Source organism: Trichogramma pretiosum, unplaced genomic scaffold, assembly GCF_000599845.2.
Source record: "Trichogramma pretiosum strain Unisexual culture from Peru unplaced genomic scaffold, Tpre_2.0 scaffold54, whole genome shotgun sequence".
Lineage (NCBI taxonomy): Eukaryota > Metazoa > Arthropoda > Insecta > Hymenoptera > Trichogrammatidae > Trichogramma > Trichogramma pretiosum.
The window spans coordinates 491,141-518,583 of NW_019641628.1; the positions used below are offsets into that span (position 1 = coordinate 491,141).

General features: G+C 45.2%; 2 protein-coding genes across 3 annotated transcripts in view; one reads left to right on the forward strand and one right to left on the reverse strand.

Moving 5' to 3' along the window:
* LOC106651255 (mucin-19) overlaps window positions 1–27,443 on the reverse strand; it is a 67,263-nt gene that overhangs the window by 24,394 nt on the left and 15,426 nt on the right. Inside the window, exons 1-2 of one of the 2 annotated variants that reach the window (XM_014369695.2) lie at window positions 10,523–11,135; window positions 2,423–2,602 (exon numbers count right to left, since the gene is read on the reverse strand). In XM_014369695.2, the coding sequence (XP_014225181.1) occupies window positions 2,423–2,517 (95 nt within the window). In that variant the 5' untranslated portion in view covers window positions 2,518–2,602; window positions 10,523–11,135. Of the gene's footprint in view, window positions 1–2,422; window positions 2,603–10,522; window positions 11,136–27,443 lie in introns of those variants that run through there. The other variant, XM_023459070.1, reaches the window with a different exon arrangement.
* LOC106651254 (aminopeptidase N-like) lies at window positions 23,544–27,409 on the forward strand. The gene is made up of 10 exons (XM_014369694.2): window positions 23,544–24,082; window positions 24,147–24,305; window positions 24,644–25,317; window positions 25,420–25,501; window positions 25,576–26,248; window positions 26,325–26,512; window positions 26,582–26,749; window positions 26,832–26,978; window positions 27,077–27,152; window positions 27,263–27,409. Exons 1-10 carry the CDS (start codon window positions 23,604–23,606, stop codon window positions 27,407–27,409), a joined length of 2,793 nt encoding a protein of 930 aa, XP_014225180.1. The 5' UTR covers window positions 23,544–23,603.

The window sequence follows — 27,443 nt, forward strand, 5'->3', positions numbered from 1 at the left end:
CTATCTGTGGCTCATATTCCGCTGAATGTACGTAGCATTGATGAACGATAGCTGACCCCATCAACGAGTACGTGAATAAAAAACAAACGAAATAAATAAAAAAAAAATAAAGAAACGAATCCAACGAATGAAAGAAGATAACAAAAAAATTATTATTAAAAAACGCCGAGCCGTGTCGAATTGAGTATGAATCGCGCAAAACCGATCGCGTTTACGTATAATACATGTTTTGTGTGTACGAGCCGCTGCTGCTGCTGCCGTTGCTGCCATTGGTATATAAGAGCTCGCGCGCATTGTGTTGCTGCTCACGTCGCTGAAATCAGGACGCAAAGTTTCGCTCGCGCGTACAATTTAGGACTTACAGGCAGCGTGGCACAGCACAGCACTCGGCGAGCTGCTCATCCTCGAGTCTCATCTCAACATCACTAGACTAACTTTGCTTTCAAAGTCGTTGAAAAGACATAAGAGAGAGAGAGAGAGAAGCTAAGGGAGGGAGCGAGCGAGAAAACATATAGGAGCAAAAGAGAAAGCGGTATGTGCTTTGCTAATACACTATGCAACAAATTCAATTTTTACACTGCCTCGTGCTTCAAGATTGACGCCCGATCAAAGAGATTCAAAGGCACGGCATACATGGCTGACTACTCGGAGCCATTCCTCGGCACATCAAAAACTCGCTCAATTATAACTGTCGATTATGTAGGTACGAGTCGTGTCGTGTGCGACGCTTATAAACGTTTTGTCGGTACAGGGGAGCGATTTTTCGCGCACACGTGTATATTATACGGGACAATCGTAGCGCGAGCGCGACCCGAGTCCACAATTAGCCTAATGACCCGAGGTGGCGATTATTGTGAACTGCTATTTTTTTTCTTCCCTTTTTTTTTCCTCGAGCTCACGTGAATATTTATCGACGGCTCACCTACATATACCTACACACCCCGCAGCGCAAACACGAATACGTCTAATTGTGTATACGCGAGAGCCGCGTGGCGAATGTATATATGCGGTTCCTGCCGCCGGAGATCGATATACATCATCGAAGGGGCGTGTATTCGAGAGGGGGCAAGCAAAGACCAGTCGAGCGAGAGAGAGAAAAAAAAATACTCGCGGTCAATGGAATGTCGTGTGTACTTGTACACACACACGTATACGGCGGGCTTTGCGTGATTAAGCCGTCGCGAATTTTTCAGCCACTCGACATTGGCCGCTTTCGCAAAAAATGGGAAAAACATGCAAAAAGGTTATACTACTTGGCGCGATCGTTGCGAGCGAGCAAGCAGCATTATGGCGTGACTCCGAAAAAATACCTCGCCATGCGCGCAGGTCAAGGATGCGATCATCGCCGCGCGTCGAGATCCACTTGCTCAAATATTTAAGAACGATTTTTCTCTGTTGTATTGTGCTGTATAGACAAAGCTCGCAACGCGCTATATCGAACGAACAATTTTCTTTTCTTTTCCGTGAAACGAGATGAAGCTTTTCTTACTTTATATAATACTTATGGTTAAGTCCAGAGTTTATTTCTTTTTTCAAATACTCTCGATCGCGATCCGTCAATAAACATTCTGTGCTAGTTTAAAAAAAAACGTCCGAATCATCGAGCAAGGAGGAACATAATAATGAGACGCCAAAAAAAGCATAGTAAATTGTGTCAATCAATTAAATATTAGCAGCTTTTCTGTCTGCATTTATGTATGCTTATGTAGGTAGGAGCACGACACATGCTCGTTACGATTGCCGTGGCGCACGTAAACCCGTTTGATTTTATTTATTTCAATATAAACGACATATAGCGTATATATACAGTATATATAAAGTTGATTGAATTAAATAAATAATGCCGCAACAGAGGCAGGAGCTGTGCGAGTCAAAGCTTATACCCGAGTTATAAAAGCTCCAACTCAAAGGGATGGAGGAAGGGGGGAGTGGAGACTATACTCAGCGACTGTGCACAGGTATACAATATATAATTGTCAGTTCAGGAAAAGTTGAAATTTAATGCCGATGTTCTTTGGGCGAGACAAACGCAGACAAACGACCAAATGAGGCGTGTTAGCACGCGCACGCCTCAAAAGTAGGTTGCCGTACACATGACCGACGCGCGAGGGTGAGAGAGAACGAGAGACAGAGAGAGATAGAGAGAACTTCAAGCCGCAAACTTTAAAGTAGCTCAGCGAGACTGAAATGGATAAAGATATGTCTCTCGGCTGCCTATAAGGTTGCTCGACTCGACGAACAGTATCAGTATAAGAAGCTACTCTCTCTCTCTCTCCGTCTTGCAAGCCGACACAAGTCATCGCCGTGTAGCGAATAACTTTGCGGCGTCTCTCTCTCTCTCTCTCGACTGGAAGAAAAATCAGCCTTTACAAACGCGTAAGGAATAATTTAATAAGAATATTATTGACGCGCTGCGACTCACCATTTTTCGATGAAGGAATTGTTGATGCTGGCGACGGATGTGGCGTTGAAGATGCTGCCGATACTGCTCTCCGTCGTGTTGTAATCTGACTCCATGATGCCTGCGGGCAAATTCTGCTTCTGCTGCTGCTGCTGAGTGCGTGTGTGCGTCCAGTCACCTGTAGCGCATGACTGCTATATTCTGCAAAACGAGCAAACCAAATGCACATTCGTGAGAAACGTTCGATTCTAGACTTTTGCCGAATTTGATTACGAAAGTACGATTCCTATCTTATGTCGATCGTGTACGTATGCAGCCACGCACCGACTTACAGTTTCGCGTGTGTGTCGTTAAATTTTGATTGAAAAGACGATAAAACGACTAGCGAACGATGAGTTTCTCAATTAGTTTTGCAGGTATTTTAGCTCGTGTAATTGGTTCACTTTAAAACCCTTTGATTTTCGAAATTTAATTACACTCGTAATCTCCACTGATTAAAATCCATATAGAAATTGAGAATGTTTTAAAGTCCTCGATATTTAATCACACATCGTTCGATTTTAATTTTAAGCCATGCCACGGTAAACAAATACTCCTACAGCCGTGACGGCCGAGCCGATCTATTAACTTACAATCCCTTCGTAATATAGCTCGCCTGGCGCGAAAGTGAGAATTTTCTGGAGCGCTTCTAATCAGCGAAATGTTTTAAAATCCCAGCGGGTAACGTTAATTACGCTAAATATACTTCAGAACTAATCACAGAATCTATCCACAATCAAGGGAAAGTCGCGCTTCGAGTCCGAGAGCCCGTATAGCCAACTTTGGCCGCGCGGCGGTTTGGATATATTATATATAATCCTATGTAACTACCAGCTTGGGCGACATTCGAAAAATAGCGCGACTCGTCATTTATTAGCAGCATGATTAATTTCCATCATTTAAAAATGTACACAGCTCCTTTTGAGCGAGAGAGGGTAGTTTAATGAAGTGCAGCGCGTTGAATACGAAGCGGCAACGGCCCACGCAAACATACTTCACGAAAACGCAAGAACTGACAGTTTTAATTAAGCTTATTTTTACTCGCAGGAGAGAGAGAGAGAGAGAGAGAGAGAGAAAGAGGCAAAACCGTCAGAGCGGGCTAAAACTTTAAGGTCTGCTTTTACTGGAATGGAAATAATAAATTTTTCACTTTCAAAAAACTTCCCTTCATATAGATTCATCTCTTTCTTTCCCTCTCTATGTTGGGCTCGAGCCCTATAAATGCAATTTATACGCACACATTGTCAGGCGCGTGTATACAACAACAACTTCTTATAAATTTTGTCAGATATACAAGACATTCTCTGGGCTCTATGGCTTTGTAGCAGAAAAGGGAGAGAGATTGACTCACAAGAGCAAAGGTAATTCAGTTGAGTTAACTGATGGAGCACCGAGAAAGAGAAGGAACGTGGCGCGGGTATACATAAAGCAGCAACCGAGAAGCGAGTGAAGGCCACACGGTAGTAGAGCAGCGGCAGCAGCGACGACGACGACGCTTCACTACTACGGAAGTGCCAATTATCTCGATGCAATACGCCTGCTAACGTTAACTATTCCACGTATCTTCGCTTGTCTATTTACAAAACAATATTACCTCGGGCCTCGAGAGCAGCGGCTAAATATATTTGCGCCGCGTTTACTTAAAAAAAGGCACGATATTTTTGTATTTAGTCCAGAGCAGCAGCGCGCGTATTATGACATAATATATAGCTGTATATATAGAGGCGCGGGGGTGGACTGGGATCGGGCTGAAGAGAGCCGAGCACGAGAGTACAAAGTCTTTTATCAAGTGCGCAGTTTTCCAATGCATTGTTACCGATCCAGCAAGTGTCTGTCCATTGTTTCGAAGCTAAAAGCCTCGCTGATGTTGCTGCGACTGCTACGACTGCGGCTCCGACTCGCTCTCTCTCTCTCTCTGTACCTGCAGCTGCAGCTCGAGCCGAGTACATGTGTGCGTGCGTGGGTGAGTATAGCACGCTCTTTAACCCCATTCATACTATCCAGTCTATCCTTTCTTTCTCGTTCTCCATTAATAGGTATCGGCATCGGACAAACTGTCTTCTTTAAAATATCGATTCCTGCATAAAAACACGCGCGCGCCTGTGTATACATTATATCGAACGTCGCGCACGCCCCTGGCTCCCGAGCCGCAGCTTATACGGTCTACTCCGAGGCAGCTTGTTAAATTCGTTTTTCACGCGAGCATTCGAATGATCGAGAAAGCTCGTTTCGCTAGTAATACATCGTGTATCCGAATGTGTATGTGAGTGCACGTACGTGTATGCAGTGCTTGTCGACGAATTTCGGTGCAGCTTCGCTCGGTAATTAAGCCCTTGTTGCTCGACATCGCGCGGCAAAGAAGCAACGGCAGCAGTAGCTCTCGAGCACAGAGAATCCTGTCAAAAGCCTCGTGTGTCGATTACCAGCCGTACACGTTGCTGCTGTACTATTGCAAATAGTTGCATGATTTCTCTCTGATACGTACTGCAACCGATCCCATCGGCGCTCCAGAAGCAGCATCAGCTCCGACTCCGCTGTCCTGAATTAATCTTTATTCATAGATGCTTTGCCTCTTCTCTTCGCTGCCGCTGCTGCTACCGCTGCTTTTTCATTTACATTTTCAGCTTTTTCTCGCTCTGGCACAACACGCAGAGATGTAGCAGCGTCGACTCTGCCTTGATTATTTGTATTCTGCATCGAATCTCACTCTGTGTTTCTCCATTGCGATCACGTATCGGAGAACAAGTACATTCCCTTCATCTCTCTCTCTCTCTCTCTCGCTCTCTTTTTTTTTGTCGGATATCGCGACACCCTGATGTGATAACGTGCCCGCCTATGTATCGCAGTGGATAATTTCTCCTTCGGGATAATTTTTCCATCTTTATGCCAAGGGAGAATGTCGCTTTATCTCACTCGAATGGCGCAAAATTCCCAGCTCGGCTACCGCGCTATAATATACATTATTATCTTGCTCGAGTTGATCAAAAAAAAGAGAGAGAGAGAGAGAGAGACAGAGTTGCTGCTCTCTGCACTCCGACTATTCGCTGCAGTGTTTTAAAGTCTCTTTTCGCGGTGGTCTGAAATTCTAATCGACCTTTCATCGTCGCGCGCGCGCGCGGGGCCGAGCTTTAAGTGACTGCAATTTGATTACTTATTCCAATGGCTGATGGCGAAATCCTTTTCGGGGCTCCTGCATCGGCACTGCACTATAGCCTTTTCTTTGAGTGCTCTTGTGCGTTGAATCGTTTAATATACTCAAATGCACCAAGTTTGCCAGCTCGCTATACTGGCCCCGGCTATACGTATAGCGCGACTTCAAAATCAAGAATCCTTTTAATTTCTTTGATGAAACTTACTAATTTTCTCCCCGTTTAATTGCATAATTTTGCATTTTTGGCCTTGAACGCGAGAAGAAGCGTCGACTCGACAAAATAACCCAAGAAGACGATAAGCGACGCCCAAAATCAATAGGCCAAAGAAGAAGCGCGTTACACAGCTCTCTGTAAGTGTATGTACGCGCGCGTTTTATATACATTTGTAGATGCATCGGTGGAAAGGCTTTTGCTCGACGTACTTTAACCGGCGCAGAAATTCCTTTAATCGTGGACGGATCAAATCGAGAGGCTGTGCAGGCTATACGGCAGCATCGCTCAACATCCTTTTTTACGACGAGAAAGAGGATAGCTTGGGTGGAAATCGATTTTTCTCGTTAAGATTACATCGAGTGGATGCAATCAAAAAACCTGAACTTGCCGCCCGTACCTGGGCGCGCTACACGAGGGGCTACAGACGTGTGCGCCAAGGCTTGCGCTTTCGCTTCTCTTTTCCTCTCTAGGGAAGTATCCGACTATGAATACTGATAAGCGAGTCTTCTCTTTCGCAATGATGTTCTCTCTCTCTTCTCTCTCTCTCTACTCCTATTACACACGTACCACCGGCTCTACTCTGTGTGTACAGCAGATCTCTTGGCGCACACGAGGTAGATGTATCATAGCTCGCGCATAGCTGCCTTTGCCGCTTCTGCATACGTGTGTATATATTTGCTACACGTATATAAAGAGGTATAAATGTCACATACACGTATGAATGTCCAACAAAAAGCCGATATGACCCTCTTTAACAGAAGAAAAGCACATCAGGCCAGAGATGCTTATTGTCCTTTGTATACCCATACAGAACGCGCACGTGTATGTATACGTGTGTATATACGCGCTCATAATGTGCATATGTGAAAATGTATACTGACCCTTATAATGCCATACAGCCTAGCTCTTTCTCCCTCTTTCTATGTTTCACGTACTGTACATCGAGTCAGCTATATCCTTGCTGTGTTATATCTTCTCTTAATCTTGCTTATATGCTCAAGAGCAGCCACGTATAACGATTTAAATGCCTTTTACGTGTATTAGTAGCTGGAATATATCGCGTGCACGCCTGACAAAAAGAAAACTTTAAATTATCACGCAATCCCGAGATTGACTAGTTGCTTCACGTGTTTCAAAATTTGGATTTGCAGTGATTCGTTTATCGTTTTTGAAAATCATTTATTAATATTTTTAGGGTATAAAAAAACATGTGAGATTTAGTTTTATTGTAAAATTTCAACATTTTGATTCAAAATGCTTAAGAAATTCATGAAAGTTCAATCGTAATTAAAGTCAGCATTCACCACTAGATGGCGAGTACCTTTATTTGTAAATCTGCAAGTGGCAAAGTCAAAATAATTGTATAATTAAAAGCACAATTTTGACGAAGCTACAAGTTTTTTGAAATATTTTCTTGTCGCACAGGTACTGATTATTGTGGATTCTTCTTTCCTAAACATATAGTTGAGATTGTTTTGGAGTATTGACCACCATACAACCGTCCAAGCACTAATTTACAGCTCAAGTCTTAGTATTACATATAGATCAAAACTACGTCTAATAATGCATAAGAGTCGAAATAATTCAGCGTGCGGTATCTATATATTACATTCTATATATTTCATTCATTCGCTAGCTCTATAGAATTTGTCCTTGAAAATAAAGCTGTCGATATTTTTAATTTTTCCCTACACGCACGTGATTCTTACATGAATTTTCTATGTACAGATAGGAGAAAACTAATACAGGTTAGTACGTGCGCACGATACGGCCAGGAATGACTTACGTAAAAGAAAAACATATCAAAAAAAGTTTTTGCCCCGAGACTTGTACACAGAAAGTTTAATCCATATTATAGACATGTACAAGACAATTATTATTGCATAACCTGTAGCCCGAGTGGAAGTGTACGTAATGTATACTTTACAGGCGTCACGTTTCGCTGTCCTGCGAATTAATCTCCAAAAGTCCGGGCCACCACGACTCGACGAATTTCCGAAAATTAAAGCTCAGACAGTGGAGATTTTTGCCCGGCCCGCGAACAGCACAGATATATTATATATATAGTCGGAGTGCATTACAGCTGCGAGAGGCGCTACAGCGCATTAATTTGATAGGAGCGTGTAGAAGGAAACGAAGCATTAATAAGCGAATGCATATTATGACGCGTACGCCGGTGTGAAATTCCAAGGGATATCATAATCCTTTTACCGATAACCAGTCGAACGTAGTAAGCCCGCACGTATATCAGCGCTCGTCGCGCGTTTAGCGCCATAGATATATCGGCGTCGGTGGCGAATATTATTTGCTTAACATCGGGTTTACAAAGGACGAAAGGAGGATATAATAGAGCGTATAATACATAGGCCAGGTTGGACTTTTTCAGCCGAGGATTATCGCTCGTAGTGGTTCTTCGTCGCTCGGCTGCGGATATTTGTTATTTTTTCGCCGTCTCTCTCTGTATTTCTCTCGTGCAAGCTCGGTGCCTCCTGGTAGATGTTTATATACTCGAGCATACATGTATTATAATGTTTTTGTTCTTGGCGTGCATTAGACGATCGTTTGTTTGTGTATAGTGTATATTATAGGTAAGCGCGTGCATGTGGAGCACACGAGCAACAGTAGCGGCAGCAGCAGAGTCGAGTTGTTTTTTCTCTCTCTCTCTCGCTCTCGTTTGCTCTGGCCGTCATGCGCGCATGCACGCAGCCCCGAGTATCAACGTGAAATACGGCTTTTCATACAGCACGTGCACCGCCGCTATATACGAAGGTAAAAAATGTTTCTTTCAGCGGAATCGCTCAACTGATAATTTCGAGCGCACGGCCGATATATACAGGTATACATGTGAACATGGATCCATAGCGCGCGATCGACGAAACTTTTGTTATTTCCATCGAATTTTGTAAATGAATTTCTCGAAGGGTAAGATGTACACATTCGAGTACACTCCGAGAGATCGAATTTCCTTCGGGATTAAACATTTCATTTTCGTGCATGGTCTCTCTTTCGGTGCCGCGACACAAATATATAAATGTATAAGGGAGTATTTTTACGGATGATAAACAAAGGGCAGCGGCGTCACTGACACCATTTTCGTCGCTACCGTGCTCGCACGTCAACGATAGCGCAAATACTAACTATTGAAACCAGATCTCATATTTATATATATTTCTCTCTCTCTCCCCCAATTTTATCCATATATGCACTAGATCAAATTCTATATATACTTTTATCTCAATGTCAGCAACCTGCGTGAATTTCAATTAATACATCAGCTGTGTATATCGAAATACACCCCCTGGCGCGTGCTCAAAAATGAAATACATAGGATTCGAATGAAGGCCGAGCGATGATCGTATTTCTATTAGGCGATTGGGCGAATAGATATTGCGTTATCGAGACTTCCGGTATTTACCAGATCGGCTGACGTTAATTCGTCAGCGAGATCGGGTCAAAGCGTGTCAACCGCTCGCGCGCTGGTGACGCCAAGACATCGAAATCAAATAGATGGATTATCGGCCGCTGCAAGAAAAAAGGCGACGACTTTGTAGGACAAGAAGAGAGAGCGAGAGAGCAGCAGCGATCACGAATCGACGACGCGCCCGCGAAAAAAAGAAAGACGAAGACACGAAAGCGTCACGTACATTATTCTTCGAGGCATGGAGCTAGCGCTTATACTCAATTTCTCTTTTCTTTGAGGGCTTTTGCGCTCTCTTTTCAACGGCGGTGGCGGCAAAAAGAAAAAAAAAAGAAGAAGAGATCCACTACCGTCGAGTAAAAATCGAGCTCTATCTTCCCCCAGCCTGGCTTTAATATAATGACAAGTTCGGGCCGGGCGGAGACGGCAGTATATAATATAGAGAGCAGCAGCTTGACGGAGGAAGCGTGGCGGCGGCCTTCCTCTTTCTCTCTCTCTCTTCCATATGCCTAACGAGCGGCAACGAGCGTGAGGTATTATAATACGTTATATACGTATGTATCTAGGAAAGCCGAGTTTCTCGCTATCTCTCGGAGCTTTGAAAATTTGCATCATAACGCCGTGGCGGCAGTTACGAGCTTTTCTCCCGAGCTCGATTCCTCTTTTATTTTCAATCTACTTTTAGATGAGCGATTAACGAGTAACTGTATCGCTGGGCACACACACACATTATCAAGCCCCGAGGATGGAGCGGTAGTAGAGGATAAAATTAAGAGGAGGAAAAAAAAAGTAAAAGCAGGAAAATCATACTTTCAGGTGCACGTACAGGGTTAAAACTTTAATCGATAGTCGTAAAATATGAAAAACTTGCATGCTACATATTCGAGTCCGACAATAATAATATTCGAATTTTTTTTATACATCCACTCGTTGGTGGATACGTGTGGGACTATTAGTGGGCTAAATAACCACTCGATAAAAGCAATTAAAATTGTTCGAAATCCGTGAGCGTGCACTGGGAGGCGGATTACAAAATAACTCCGAAACGAAATCTCAACCATTTCAACAACGAAAGAAAAAAGAAACAGAAAGAAAGCAACAAAAAACACTAGGTACGAGAAGCTCCCATTTCGAAAGCTTGCTGAATATTTTTTTTTTTTTGTTATATTAGTCGAGCCGGCGCTCGGCCGTGTGTGTATATGTACGTGTGTCCGCGCCTACACGCGATCAGTAGATCGCTCGCGTACAATGTATATAAATAAAAAAAAGGTAACGAGCAAAGAGGAAAAAATAGCTCACCTTGCACCCCTTGCGCTTGTGTGTATCGTCGAAATAAATGCTATATGATATATCGGACTTGCGGAGCGGCTACGTATAATCTAAATATTGTTCAACAGTATCTGTCGTGTAGGCCATGCATGCGCGGGGCGATCGAGCTGAGCTTGCAGGACAATCGTTAAGCTGCGTCGGTGGCGGCGACTCGACTGCTGCAGTCGACGAAAATCCGGCCAATCCCCATCGTGTGTATACGTCCACCCGTCTTGTTGCGTTACGCCTGCTGCGACGCACCTGGAAACTTTCACCTGGACCTCGAGCAACAACGACCGCTTGCGAAGGAGCTCGACGCTGCTACTGCTGGCTGTACAATAAAGCACGACAAGTCGACGGCAACCTCGGCACTGATCCTCTTCATAATTTCGCACAATTTTTTTTTTATTCAAGATTCATACAATCACAGAAGCACAGTCGACGAAGAAAACGATAAGAAAAAGAAAAGGGAGAGAAAAGAAAAGGAGCTGGCGCCGCAAAAAAAGTGTTATTTTGGCGGGCTCGCGCGCGCGCTCGAGGGTCGCAGATCGCAGAGCTTCGGGCGAGATCTGGCCATTCACACGTTACTCTCTCGCTCTCTTCTATATACACGTCGACGCAGGCGTGACGCGGGCCACGATACGCTCGAGGTAAGCTCTACGCGCGGACTACTTTCAGCCTCGGCAGAAAGGTATAGTCTTTGCGCGAACGACACGCGGCTTTTCTATCCCACCCCCGTCCTATCCCCCGATATATATATATATGTATGTATGTATATATACACACACGTAGACATTTATGTGTGTATACAACAGCACCCCTACACATGGGACGAGCGACGCGTCTTGTGCACAGCGCCCAGTATATATGTATAGCAGCAGCAGTAGCTCTCACGTAAACAGCACGCATACAGATAGAGAAGCAGAGCCAAGCGGAGCAACCCTCTCTATCACAAAACTCTTATACGCGTGCGCTCGCTGCTGCTGCTGCTGCTGCTCCGCTCCGCTCTGCTCTGCTCTCTCTCCTGTGACTGCTATGCGGCGCCTGCACAGGTGAGTCTCGGTCTCTCTCTCTTTCGCCCTGCCTATACCTGTATATGTGTGCCAAGAGAGAGAGCTACCTATAGTTCAGCGAGCCCAGTGATGGCGATGCCACCGAGTCCGTATAGTCCAAGCGTCGAGCAGCAGCAGCAGCAACAACAACTATCAGCCAGCGAGGTGCAGCTGCTGATCTATATTCTTGTGCTTCGGATCCTGACGGCCGCCGCTTCGAGTGTCGACTCGATTTTTCAGCTCAATTTCTGCGAGCGAGAAATCGTCAGGAGGTAGCGGACTATCTAGTAGCGTCACTGCGTCCTGGCCCTCATGCGGGTGAATCAAAGTGCAGGTCCGGCTGCAAGCGGTTGTTGCTCCGATGACCCGTGGTCAGAGTAGGAACGCATACATATGTACCTGCTTAATGACAACGACGACGACGACGATGATGATGAGGGATGTAATCCTCCCGCACACGGGCCCTGTTTACGCGCGCTCGAATACGCAATATTCTCAAATGGGAATCGAAGGAGCCCGGTGGATACGCTATCATGCCACCTGAATTATTATCCTTATCTCGAATGATTAATGATTTCGGTTGCGAGCCTCGGAGAGCTCGACGCGGTAAATGCTACTGCGACCGATTGCAACTGCGAGCTCGATTCCATGTACGGAACTCGCTGCTACGTTCGTTCATAAAGGGAAAATCATCTTGGCTCGGTAAATCGCCCCGAAAGAACGTAATTTTGCGCAGCTCGTGTAAAAGGGCTTTGCCGCGCGTATACGTTTTCAGCTGGCCGCTGCGTGAATCGGGCGTGAAGTGCAGCCGACCACACAGGTGGCCGCGTGTCATTCATGCGCGCTCACAGCTCCGTACATATACGCGATTACAGTGCACGTATACGCGCGGCACACACAAGTCGGGATAATTATAAGCGCGCGACACGACACGATGAGTTATATACGAGTTATATAGTCGGCCGTATATACCACCGAGCTTGCAGTACGTATGTTCCTCGTCGCAAGCTCGACGCCGCGCGCAACTCGCTATATAAAGTAGCCTCTCTCTCTCTCGCAAGCGTGCGAAATCTCATTTCATGCTCGCGAAACGTTCGCTCATTTTTTACCCTCGATGCGCTGAATGCGACACATAATCCCCCGCTCCCAGCTACCTATATCGAGTTACTCCGTATACGCCGAGGCATTTTCGAATTTCGCCCATTTATAAGCCTCTTTTTAGTTGGACGACGACGAAGGAGACAGAGCAAAGAGACACAGAGAGAACGAAAAGATTTGAATGATAATTCGGGAGCTTTAATTCAGTTTCCGGAGCTACTGCATGTGCAGCAGCGGAGCTATATAGCAGCGAGAAAGAGAATATTTTCGGGGATGCACGCGACCCGCGCGCGTTCTCGGACGAGTGTGTGTCTCTGTATGCAGTTGGGGGAATAGAGCCACCGCGCGATTTGACATTTTCCGAGCTCCGGCAAGCCTGAGAGAAATGAGACTTCTAGGAAAATATGGATTTAGCTATGTATAAAGCGAGAATGTATAATACCTGCACATGCCACTTGTCAAATATTGTTATGTATGCGCGCCCGAGCTTGTCTCTCTCTCTCTCTCTCTCTCATGCTGCTAAAAACTGATTTTCCCACAAAAACTTTATCGAGTTTTTTTTTCATTTTTTAGTACGAAAATATTTTTTCACGAGCGAACGTGTTACATTTCAAATTTCATTACCACGTAACAGAATAATATAAGATTTCTATCGCAACAGGGATATCGGTCATTTTACGCGAAATGACTTTTTTTTGCTTTAATGATTAAGTAACTAAAATTTTAGTTAATAGTTTTATGGTCTAATATTTCAATGTCCTCGAAAATTCAAATTAGATTCGTATCTGTTGCACATCGCGTGTCGCCTCTCTTCCTTTTGTTACCATTGTTAAAAAGTAATTTCTTTTAACCCATTAGACATATCACTCAACATACATGATTGACTATGTTTTTTTTATTTTCATCGCCAACTCTTCGCATCCAATTTTTGAGGTATGAATTCTGATTTATTAAATAAAAATTTAAAAAAAAATAAACATAAATGTAATGCACATGGTGAATCATACGGGCAGTCACACTAACGCGCAACAGAAGATGAATCAGCGTATACTACTGCAATTCCACGCCTATCTCAGACGAATATTTAGATGTTTTTCTTACGCACACATAGTAAGAAATAAGTAGCTGGCAACGTTTCGGCAAAATGAAAATACTTTCATCTTGAAGATTTCGCTAGTATATACCTCCCCAAGAATTATATGGATGTACTGACATTCCTGCTGCGTATGTGCTCAAGCTGAATTAAGCTCTTCCTCTCAATAAGCATCACGTGGAGCTTTTCTTTGATAAAGTATTTTCCCTCACATATATATCCCATCGTGGCTTTTACGTATGTATGTTTACACATACATTTGCGAGTTGGACTCCGATGTGAAACATGGAGCGTGTTCGAGCAGTCCCAAGGGAAAATGCGAAATGTATTCGAAAAAGATAATTTTAAATGCCTGCGACGAGCTTTTGTGTTTACAAGCAAGAATCGGAGTCGACGAACTCGAATTGACTTTATTTCGTACCGCATAGACTCGATGAATATATGCAATTCCAATTGCAATAACAAAAAAAATGCCCACATGTTCCAACTTAATTGAATTACGAATAAAAAAAAGCACAGAAAAAATCCCCGTCGAACGTATAGGCCAAAGGCAATTAAGAATTATTGACCCTGCGAAGCTGCCTAGCGAAGAGTTTTTATTGCAAGCGGGTCGCCGGTGGTCGTCTCGTTTGATATGGTAGTCATCAAACGACGAGCGTCTCTCGCATCGTCAGTAGCAGCGACACGGCCACGAGTGTAAAACGAGAAAGAGATTGTGGCTGTGCCACACCGAGAGTCGTCGGTGACGACAAGCAGCAGCAGAAAAAGAAGGCAGGAGAAGAAGAAGAAGAAGAAGAGCTGTGCTGCGCACGAGAAAAAGAGGGCTTCATCATCCTCCGCCAATATTTACCTAGCTGGACACAAAGCTCAACCACATGGAGAGAGCGAGCGAGACTCGCTCTTTCCCTCTCTGCGGCTATAGACGGCCCGCGGCCGATGGCGCGAGACTCGCTTCTCTCTACTTTTTGAATAGAAGAAAAAAAAAGATGGCCATGTCATACACAGTGGCGAAGAGAGCTCGAGAGTGCACGAGTCTCTGAGAGCCGCGGAGACGCGCACAGTGCACAGTGCTTTGATTGTGCGTCGAGCTCCGCACGCGCTGCTGCTGCTGCTGCTCGGTCTTGGTGTATGATATCACGGGCCGGCCGCGCACACGCCAAGATTATTAATGCACGCCTTGTATCTCGCCCGGATACATCGGCCCTTACGTAACGAATGACAGCGATTAAATACTTCGTTGTTATCGTTGAAGCATGTATATCGAGCCAGAGGTGCAGATTATTGATTCCGCGAGTCGAAATCGCCTCGATCCATCTCGCATCGATCTCAATTTTCATTCGGCATATTATAAAGCTCTCGAACACGTATGGACGTGAAAATTGAATCGAGCGTACGAAACACGTACAGGGCGGCAATTTTCTTCGATCGGTAATCGCGTGAAGTAGCGGCACTCGTGAAAATAATATTTTTGCTTGCATTCTAAACTCGGCGGTGTATGGTACAAAATTGTTCTTTCAAAAGACTTTTTGAAGTCCGTTGGGTCCAAGAGTGCACTCACGCGCGCGCGCGCGCTAAAAAACTTGACAGCCGCACACGCGCGGCACGTGGCCTTTTCGCTTACACACGAAAACTTTCACACATCTACCATACACCTCGAGTTGAATAGCACTTCTTATACTCGTACGCGCGAGGAAGAAAAAAAAGTCGGCGAGCAAGTTTCCATCGCTCGGAATGGCATTAAAAATTTCATTTTGCGCGCGACGCGCGTGAAAATCAGTTTCGGCCCTTCTTTCTTCGATCGCATTATTATCGATAAATATTAGTTGCGAGCGATTACGCTGCTTTTCGACGCAAATTGCGCACGCTGGGGCCATCGGTGCGGCTAGAGTTACATTGATTGATTGAAGCGGCAAATATTAACCGAGTGAAACATCATCTTTATTCTGTTTGCATCTCGGAACAGAAATTCGGGCGTCGAGCGGCGTCAGCTCGAGCAGCCAACGGCTCATCGAATTCTCGCGAAAAAAAGAAAAGCCTTTTTATTTGCCGTACGCGCGCGCAAAAGGAGGAACAATAGCGATGTGTTATATGGCATAGACGCTGCCATGCAACATAATATGCCGATAACCGCGTTACACGTACGAAGGAGCATGGGTATATATACGAAAGCGAAATAGCGTCGATTTGTTGAAGACAACGAAACGGTGCTGTGTACAGGCAACAGTAGCGGCAGCAGCAGCCGTATAGAGATCGATCGGCGTTGGAGAGGCTCTTTCTCCATGCGATATACGTATAGGCACACACACAAGGTGCGGCCCAGAGTAGAAGCAGCAGCAACAGCAATGCGTGTTTTCGGTCTATCCAGGGTCGAAAATTTCATCCTTTACACAGAAGTAAAGCTCGTGTAGAACATTTTCATTGCGCTTCGGCCAGCAACAGCAGCAGCAGCAGCAGCTGCGGGAATCACTCACACGTATATGGATGGATGGAACTGTATAGTGCACGGAGAGCAAGCGATTTCGCGCTCGTACTCGTGTGTGCACTAGTTGTACATACTGTTGACGCGTGTACGTACGCTCTTACACGCGGATGGAGCTGCGAAAACAGCGCAATAACCTTGAGGAAGGAAAAGACGAGCTGCTGCTGCTGCCGCTGTGTAGGCGTTGTGTGTTGTAGCGAGCAACAGCAGCAGCAGCAGCAGCAGCAGCAGCAGTAACAGCAGAAAGAGCTTTCAAGCACACGAGTGTGTAACGAAATTAACCCACAGGATAGGTACCTGCCGGCAGTGCCACGTAGGACGCGTAGGTATATACATGTATGTATATGCGCGCGTGTACACCTAGTGGTATTAGAAACCCTCACCACCGCACATGTATGCACGCGTATATAGATATACGCGTAGGCGCAGTGGCGTATACACACATGGATAGTAGAGAGAAGAGCAGTTTCCAAAGGCCGCAAGCAAAACGCCTCTCTCTCTCCCTTGCGCGCGCGGGCGCGCTATCTATACCAATATGTTTTTCTCGAGCTGTGTGTATACACGTGCATATATAGCACCTACGTAGCTACCGACATTTTCCTTGCCGACGTGTTTCGAGCTTCCCGCAGTATCGCACGGCTATTGCGATAAGGTCGCCGCTACGCTGCGAGACTCGATTGTCTTTTACATCGAGCGTGAAGATTTTAAAGCAGCTCCCAAAAGTAGCAGCTTCTTATCGGCCGATTGGTATCGATGACCTCTGCCTATTGTCCGATCGGATCCACGATGCAGATTATCTGCGGCTGATATAATAATACGTCGGCTCGTCGCGCGCATTCTTTTCTGACTGACTCATCTGTTACAACAGATTGCTCCATTTTTTGATCTTCCTCGACGCACTTTCTGCGTAATACCAGTTGTTGTTTTTGTTTCATATACAAAGTCCAAACACAAGACTAATGATTACAATGTATTTATGGATTTTTATCTATTATGACCTATTACGATCTCGCATGCTCCAATGTGGGCTTATCGAGTTATTCTTTTTTCTTCTTTTCTTATTGAGCTCGGTAACGAGCAATTTTCAATATTACACATTTTCGCGATAAACGCCGACTTGTAAAGCACGACGTTAAACTGTATAACGCGACGAGCCAAAGCGATATAAAAGAAAAATAAGATATATTTATATCATGCGATCAGATGCTATACATATATGGTACGGGTGCACGTATGTATATAATCGGCCCGGCTCACGAGCTTCATCGGAGCCTAAAATCGCGCGCGCCCCGTTGCAAATGCAAACTCGCGCCCGCCACCACCACCGTCTGCTGAATAGAAAATAAAAAGCGATGATCGAGAAAAATATCGATGGGCTGGCATTTATATGCACACTCGTGCGCAACGAGCTAGAAAATCCATTAAATACCGCGCAGCAGCCGATCGCTGCTACCTTATAAAACTCCAGGCCACCGTCACTGTGTGTAAATGTGTGTGTGTGTGTGTGTGTTAGTGTGCTTGTGTGCCGTGCTAGGGTAGGGGCAATTTTTAGCAGTGACGCGAGCGAAAAACTAAATCACGCGTGTAAATTCGAGAAAAGCTTTGCTTGCAACCGGCGACGACGTCGACGACAACTTTATCGCGGCCGTAGAGCAGCTCTCTGTAAACGGATCTGCAACGATAAGACGTGGATGTGTACCGCCTGGGTGTATGTGTATATTACACGGTGATATCGTGCCTCTGATGACAGTTTTCGAGGCAATTGCTCCAGGGGATATCTCCCTGCTTTGCTCAATGTGTTTCTCTTTCTTCGCCTACACACACACCCGTCTTATAAGTGTATGCGTGCGTGGCCAACGAACGTCAATTTATATACATGCAGCTTTTATCAAATTCCAACCCATCGGGAGCTGTAAAGCCCCTTTTTTTCAATATTACCATGAAAAATATTTTTTGTGTTATAGCAATTTATGGAAAATCCTGCGTGTACTGAAAATTTTTCGAAAAATAACAAAAAAGGATACTTTAAAGTTTGTTGCAAATTTTTGCTGCTGTTGTTGTTGCTGTTTTTTTTTGCTCTCAAACTTTCGTTATTTTTGTTGCGTTTTTGTTGAACGAGTAAAAGTTTATTTTACATTCGCACACGCGCCCGACGTGTGCTCGCGTGATAGAAAGTAGTAAAGAATTTATTTACTCTTCTTTCTCTTATACAATATAACGCGATAATTTGGAGAAATGTGTAGCGACGCGTATACATATACTGCAGCTTGATATTATTGACACCGACATCAATGAAATAGCTTGGCCGATAGCGATATATAAAATATAAATCAAGGCGCAGCAGATAAATTGATTTTCAATCAGCGGGCGTAAATTCGTGTTTCAGCGCGATTTCGGGATAAAAATGTGCGGGCTCGACGGTGCTCGCGGCGCAAGTTTCGATAAAAGTCGACGACGAAAATCATTAATGAATCCCTCAACGTCATCTCTTTGTCGAGCATTATGTACGACGCCGCACAAAGTCCCTTTTTTTTCTCGCGCGCGCGCCTGCATTTTTTCCCCTTATCGCGTTGCATTATGTAACCGCGAAAAAAAACTCACAGGCACAGGCCTCGAAATGAAAATACATCCTTCACTTCATCAACACTTCATAAAGTTCGGGCGTTGCGCATGCAGCAGCGGCAGCAACCAGCTGAGCGAGACAGAGCTGATTGCTGCGCGCTCCAGCTATATACGCGTATTGTTACAAAGAGTACAAAGGCGCGAGAGCGAGCTGCTGTGCGCTGCAGCCTCGTCGCCGATGTTAAGAATTTCCCTTGCGAGCTTGCGCATATACATTGATAATACATATAAAACATCGCACGCGCCTAGCTATACATGTATACAATACGCGAGTGTGCAAGAGCATGTGAGGCTATGCGCGTGGATGTGTGTCGTCGTAATACGTACGTGTATTCCACAAAGAAATTCCGTCGAGCTATTATCTCGCGATCGTTGCGCTATTCAGCAGCGATTTGGCTGGTACGCGCGCGAATTTCGACCTAGCAGAGACTCGTGCTGCAGTTGTAAGTGCGCGTGTATATAATCCTCGGCTCGCACTGCACAGAAGGGAAGGGGCCAGATAATACAGGCTCGCACACAGACACGGCTATATGTGCACGTTATAATGTATACATACACATCGACGATGGCAACAGTGGCCCTCTTCATTATGCAGAGCAATCATGGGAGCAGCAATATTCGAGCCGCTTTCGAAAGCTCTATCAATTATGAAGTTTCACGAAGCTCTCGCGACTCTCGTACTTGCGATTATATACTATTACACAATGTATACTATATAGAATATATAGTACGCGTGTCGTCTGCTGTTGTGCGCAAGTGCATGTGCCACTCGGAAGGGCAAATGACGATCGGTATTACTGCCGACGAGCTCATCGATGAGTTTCAGAAAAGCCTCGTTAAATCTTTCTCTCCTCGCTGTAACCTCTTCCCCTCCAATTCCAAAACACCCCCCTAGTGCAGTACGATCGCTATCCATACTGTATTTTCTTGTTTATCGTCTCGTTAACGATGCAAGAATCGGTTCTTTATTCATGCGCGAGAATTGCCCGATTCCGTGGGCCGACGGTCCGTGCTGTACACGTCTGTGACGTTACACGTTTCTATTAATGACCCCTCATGGTTTAGGATTATCCTCGACAGAGAGAGGAAGAGATCAACGGACTTTGAGCTTAGAGCGCCGCACGACAGGTTTTTTTTTACAGAAAAACGACGCTCTGATTCGGAAAAAAGCAATTAATGATTTTGAGGGATTTGAGAGAAGGAAACGCAATTTCTATTCGGATGAAAAAAATGTAATTTTGAAGCTGCCACTTATTCGACGATTTTAATTGGCATTTACATGAGAATGTGAAATTCCATTTACCGGTGGGAAAATTTTAACAAAATTTTATTTCAGATACACAAGAGGATCTACGTCGTAAATCACAAATCCTCGGCGCGAGAAAGCGAAAATTAATTTCTTCAATCAACAATTTTACTTTTCTCATCTTCATCATTGGCTATTACCGCCTTCGACCGAGGGTGGAAATAGTTGCGCGCACAAAAAAAAAGTACAGTCACCACCTCGATTTTTGCTGATGGAAAATCGTCAGATGCAATACGAAATCGCGGCCAACCAATTCGTCATTGCTGTATATATCCGATAACTCAATCGGAGTTTCTCGCAGCCGTCGCCGAGCAAAAAGGAAAAGAGGGTCGAGCGGAAGAGCGAGAGAAAGAGGCTTGCTTCTGCTGCTTGGCCTATGAGCTTGCTAATGTCCTCTGAAATCAATAATAAGATGAAAAAAAGTGACGGGACGATTTTTTTCCAATTTTCTTCTTCTTTTTTTTTTTTTTTTTGCAAATGGAGCTCGCCGCAACCTCATTAAGTCAACCGGCTCATTATACGCTTAGAAAAAGAAGCGAGGGTTCGTCATGGTCTCGTTAAAATTTCGCAATTATTCATCTTCGGGGAAAACCACGCGAGAGCCTGTGTTTGGGTACGTAAACGTAGGTACGCGACACACATAAGGTTCTGATGCTCATTGTCACCGCACGACTGTACGGCCGGAGCTAGTGTTCGTAGACACACGAGAGCTAGTCGAAATTACAATGCGTCACTTTTTTTATTTTCCACTACTTTTTTTTTCGTCAAACAGCCGCGAGTTCATTCGTATGATAATGCAAATTCCCGAGGCTCGCTTATCTCTTTACTTAGCTTGACGGAATTTTTTCTCTCCCCTCACTCTGGGGGTGCATGAATATAATCCGTTTGCTGATGAGATCGATCGTTTCAGCACCAACTTTCTTTAAAAAATGTAGCATATCATTCGAAAAGTTCGAGTTCACAGCTAAATGATTATTAAATTTATAAATGTAGGTCGCAATTTTCCTCGTGTCAATCCCTATTGAAGTTTTTTGAGAAGTTCTCACTTCCTTCATGGCTATCATTTTCAAGAACTTATACGTCGATCTAACTTCGAGACCGATTAAAAATTGTTTTCGCTCTCTTTTTCGCGATGATGGATAATTAATTCAAAAAATCCTCCTTTCCCGTCAGGGTAACGCAAAATCATGCGGACTCCGATCCAATTTTTTGTTACTTTCGCTCCGCACTGATCAGCTGATCATCCACTTTCGCGTCTACAGTGTCTATGTGCAAAAAAAAAAAGAAAAAAGAAAAGAGAACTCGTCCTGTAGCGTCGATTCGTTATCTCCAGCTATACATGCAAACGTGTACGTACGCACACACAGAGGCGTGCAATTACTTGATTGCTCTTCTACGAGTGCACACATACACACGGTACACGGAGGTATGGCGGGCGCGCGCGTGCCGTGCGTGGCTCGATCTATATACGCTCGGAACAATTGTTGAAATTTTTTTCCTACACGCCCCCTCGTCCGAAGCGAGGAGTTTTTTAGCTTATACGATCGATGAATTTACCTTTTACCGATCGCGCGCTTTTGACGCATTTCGAAATAGTCAATATCGTTTGGAAAAAGCTGTTTCTTTGTGCGTTCGAGCAAAAAAGAGAAGATCTCGCTGCAGTCGCACATACAGAACACGAGACTGAACACACGCGCACACAGACAGAGGCGGACAAACACTCGGAGTTGAGACGCAGACAGAGATACCCGAGTAAAAGTCTGCTACTCCGCTACGTGCACGTATTTATATAGAGTTGGAGCAAGTCTGTGTACACGACGACGAAGCGCGTGTGTACTTGTTGTGCGAAACATCGTGTCGTCATTCGACGGCTTTGCAATATATCGAGGTCTCTGGAACGAGCGTAGCCTCTGGGTATTCAATGTGATACACTGCCGAAGTGCATACGTATATAGAGACGTATAGCCGTGCGCGCACATACATGCACACACATACGCGCGAGGCTTTCTCTCAAGAACGGCCAAATCCACTTTTTGTCTTTTCCCCGCAGATAATCGAGTTGCGAGTTTTTCTTCGGCCACAGCTGCGGGCTCAAATTAGCCGCGCGCCCCTTCGGAGCGAAGCCGCGCCAAGTCGACGTAACGTCAACGATCCGCGTGTATACATCTTCCGCAACGTCGAACTTGGGCGAAAAATTCCTCGTCTAGAGCTCGACACAATGTGCAGCAGCAGCAGGGTATGTGTTTTCGGTGGTGTGCGCGCGCGTTGACGCCTCGGCAGCTCGTTTCGTGCCTGCGTGACATGTATTGCGAGGACTCGAGAGCGAGCTCGTTTGCCGACGACGAGTTTCACGTACGTATACAGCAGCCAGGCTATACGTATAGCTGGTGCGTGCGTATACACACACTGGAGGCTCGCTATCACGAACGTGTCGTCTATTTCAATTACATGCAAATCCTAACAAGCCTCTGCCGCTTGGCCGCTCCAGAAGCGCCTCCGAACATACATTCCTGTTATGAGACTAATCGAACCTTATCATCGTACACTTAATGTACAAGCGAGTCTCGACGCTGCATGCGAAGCGTCGTCGTCGTCGCAGCAGAGGCAAGAAAAAGGATCGATCAATCTGCCAAAGATAAATCGACGCGATAAACGAGCAACCGCGTGTGCATGATTATCTCTCTCTCTCTCTCTCTTTCTCTGCTGCACCAAGAGCAGTAGTCGCATCAAGAGCATTCTTGTGGCGCAGGCTTGAAAATAAAATTAAACGTGACCTCAGAGCCGGCTCTCTCTCTCACTCGAGGAGAGCAGAGTATCTCTCGAGCCTGCGTTTTTCATCATGTACACATAAACTCGTCGAATTTATAATGTACCTCGCATCCCTGGACTATCCTGTTTGGCAAGTTTAAGGTCATCTACGCGCGCACCGAATCCATCGCGCGTACGGATATGCCGAATTTTTGCGCGCGTTTTCATTCAGTATGAAAATAGCTTTATTTAACGACGCATACGTATTCGGGTGCAGCAGGCGCCTGCGTGTATACCCCAACGAACTTATTCGAATACGAATTTTGTTTCTTTGTCGATCGAATCGTGCAGCTACGTAAAGAACGTCGAGTGTGTGTTTGTTGTGTGCGTTGATCGTTCGATATACCTTAACGCGAATATATCGTTAACACTTTTACGTTTTGCCAGTGAGAATCGATAGTCGCGCGCACGATGATCGATATGTTTTTTACGAGTATAAAAGCCGGTAATTGCAATTGAATTCGAGTCGACTGCACGGCTAGAAAGCCGAGATGCGTGTTTAATCGCGATCGGCCGATCAGTTTTCTCGATATTGTCACGCTCGACCGGTCGACTTTTACCGTCGCGCGCGTCGTTTCTCGCACTGCATCGCGAATAAATATTCAAAGTGAGCCATGAACAAGTCCATGATCAATGTCTGCGGCTTGACGCTCCTGTTGTGGTGCTACGTTTGCGCGCCGAGCGACGCCCAGGACAATTCGACCCTGCACAGATTGCCCAAAAACGTCTGGCCGGAATCCTACGATTTGTTGATACTCTCCAACGTGACGAACGGCAATTTTACTTTCAAAGGCCAAGTCGTTATTACTTTGAGTGTGATCGAGACAACCGACCGAGTCGTTCTTCACGCCGAGAAATTAAAGATCGACCAAGAGAATGTCACTCTTCGTCGTATCGATTCCGACGAGGAGGATGCTGCTGACGTTCGGATAAAGGGACAGTCCTACGACGAAGAAGCGCAATTTTTCACCATCGAACTCGAGGCAAGTTTACTACCTGGCAGTTACGAGCTTAGCTTGCGCTTCGAAGGAAGCGTACTGGACGATCTGTTTGGCTTTTACCGGAGCTCTTACAAAATCGGCAACGAGACGAGGTAAAAATTGTTTCTCTCTATGAGCTATCTTTCTCATTTTTCATCGTACTGTGTATCGCAAAAGATGGCTCGGTGTCACGCAGTTTTCACCGACGTTCGCGAGAAGAGCTTTTCCGTGCTTCGACGAGCCCGGATTCAAAGCTACGTTCCAGTTGCGTTTGGGGCACTACGACAACGAAACGGCTACGTCCAACAGTCCCGAAGAGTCGAACGAAATTTTTGGGTACGTAAAATCATTTTGAACACAAGTGGAAATAAGAGACGCAGATTTTGATTGTGATACTGATGCGAGACAATAATATTTATCGCTTATCGGACGCTCCGACGTAAACAACTAATCACGAAATACATGAGAGACTACGGAGATCGAAGATAAAAATATAGACAATATTTTTATTATTATTTTCTTTATATCGATTACCCGTGATTTTCAAAACAGTAAGACATAAAAATTGTTTACGTCGATCGAATCTAAAAAATGACGCAACAAATCTCACGAACAATCAATGACTTTCTATTTTTTTTTTTTATCCTTTTTTTGATCGATACGTACAATTTCAGCGACGATCCGAGCTACCACGTAACAAAGTTTGCGGAAACGCCGAGAATGTCGACTTATCTTTTAGGCTGGTCGATTCACTCTTTCCAACGAATAAATTCCAGCGTGGATGGTCGTTTCTCCCTGTGGACGCGTTCGAGGGATCTGCTGCTGGCATCGAGCGTCGGCGGCGGCAGCGAACGAGTGCCATTATGTCTCGTCGAGATGCCAGCGATTTATTCGGCTCTCGAGAACTACACGGACCTGAGCAATCCGATTGATAAGTTCGATATTTTCGCCGTGCCGGACTTTAACTTTCAGGCGATGGAGAACTGGGCCCTCGTGACTATGCGCGAGTCCGTGGCGCTGATCTCGTACGAGGCCACCTCGCTGCGGCGCATCCACGGCAAGCTGACCACGATGGGCCACGAGCTGGCCCACACCTGGTTCGGCAACCTGGTCACGCCGTTCTACTGGAACGTCGCCTGGCTCAAGGAAGCCTTCGCGACCTACTTCGCTTACTTGGCCATCGGCCAGGTTCACGAGGACTGGAGGATGATGGACATGTTTGCCACGGAAGTGCTGCAAGACAGTCTGCTGCTGGACTCGGCGGATCACGAGCGCCGTATGAACGGACCGACGCTCGGCACCGCTGCTAAAGCCAAAGCCGCTTTGGACTTTGTTACGTACAGAAAAGGCAAGCAAAGCCATCGGTTCCTTTTTTTTTTTGTTTTTTTTTGTAGACCATTATGAACGAACGGAAAATGATGTTTTTCAATCGCGAACGGGCTACTTGCAGGTTCATCGATCATCCGCATGATTTCGGATTTGATGGGGGATGAGATGTTTCGAGACGCAATTCGGGCTTATCTTCAGGACAAGTAACTTTTTTTCCACATATATCTATGCATGAATTTCAGCTACGGGTAAATATTGACATTCTCGTATGATCTAGTCAGTACGAAGCCGTTACCCCTCCGGATTTTTACAAGAGCCTCGAAGATACACTCATAGCAAACAACGAGTCTTTCAAATATCCCGTTCCTTTCGGCGAAATAATTGATTCTTGGGCTAATCAGTCCAACTACCCTGTGGTTCAAGTGTCTCGCATCGAGTCCGGCCGGCTGCTATTGAATCAGGAAATTTTCAAGCTCGATCGCGGCAACGAAAGTAGCACGAGGCCGAGACAATGGTGGATACCAATTAAAATCGTCTGCGCCGCGGGCGAAGACGGCTACGGCATCGTCCAAGATCTCTACTGGTTCGAGCCGTCGAGCAGCAAAGAGATCGACCTGCCCGAGGGCGCGTCCGAGAACGGCTGGTTCATACTCAATCCGCACCAGGTCGGCCACTATCGAGTCGATTACGACCCGGAGAACTGGGAACTGCTGATGAGCCTTCTCGATTCGCACGACTTCAAGAGACTCACCGGGCCGACGAGGGCTGCTCTCGTCGACGACGCCTTCAATCTCGCGCGAGCAGATTTTCAAGATTATTACTTGCCGTTGGAATTAATCAAGTATTTGACGCGCGAAGACGAGTACGAGCCGTGGCTGTCGGCGAGCAGGGCCATAAATTTGATCTCGAGGGTGCTCGTGGATAGGCCGCACGTGAAGCTCAGTTTCGAGGTACACGCGGACTATATCTCGACGCGAGTAAAAATGTCAAGTGGCCCGAGTAAATATTTCCCTTTTCTCTTTCTAGAATTACGCCAAAGAGCTGATAAAACCCATCTACGAAAAGCTGACCTTCGATGAAAATCCCTCCGATTCGTATCGCGACAAAATTCTACGAAATTTGATTCTTTCCACCGCTTGCGCGCTCAATCTCGAAGACTGCGTTACGAGGACAAAATCAATATTCGATCAGTGGATAGCTAAAGACCTGAAAATGTATGTCAAGTTCTGCCAACATTTACATAAAATTTGAATCTTGCGCAAAATTTATACCTTTTTTTCCAGACTACCCGCGTATTTAAAAGAAATCGTGTACGCCGTCGGAGTGAAACACGGAAACTACGAGAGCTGGATGAATCTGTGGCAGCAGTTCTCTGAGGCTGAGCTTCACTCCGACCAAGAGCAAATGATGAGCGCCTTGGCTAGCACCGACGAGCCTCTCTTGATAAACAAGTGCGCAGAATTATATGTATTGCGCAACGCGTAGAAATCGTGTAGCGTCTTTTTACCATACATGAATTTTGAATTTTTGCAGGTATCTCACGTACGCTATCGATCGCAAGTTCGATGTGCCGAAGCAGTATCGCATTACAATCGTACAAGCCGTCATAGCTGGAAATAGTCGTAATATTGATACGACTTTGCAATATCTAGATATTAATTTAGATTCAATTCTGAAAATGTAATGCTATTTTCGTATGATGCTACAGATGAATGCGATTGGTTTTCAATGCAATAATGTCGTTTCGTACGATTTTTCTTTTCCTTTTTATTTTGCAGCCACGGCGCGGATTTTTTGCAAAGTATTTTATCGACGATCGGAGAACAGGCAACTTCGTTCGAGCACGAGAAGAAGGTAATTACAGAGCTCATTATTCAATTGGGTTGTTTACGATGTAGAAATAATCGAAGAGACGAATTTATTGAGTGTGTCAAAAATGACGTATTTTATTGGCTTTGTTGCAGATAAAATCTTTCATCCTAAAGCATTCTAATGATTTAAACAACACTGCTGATGCCAACGAAAAGATCGTGCAAGCAATGAGAAACAATATCTTATGGATCGAAAGATGCTCTAATCAAATTTTTGAATATTTCAATTGGAAAGAATGATTCATTATTTCGTTAAAATCGTATCAATTATAAT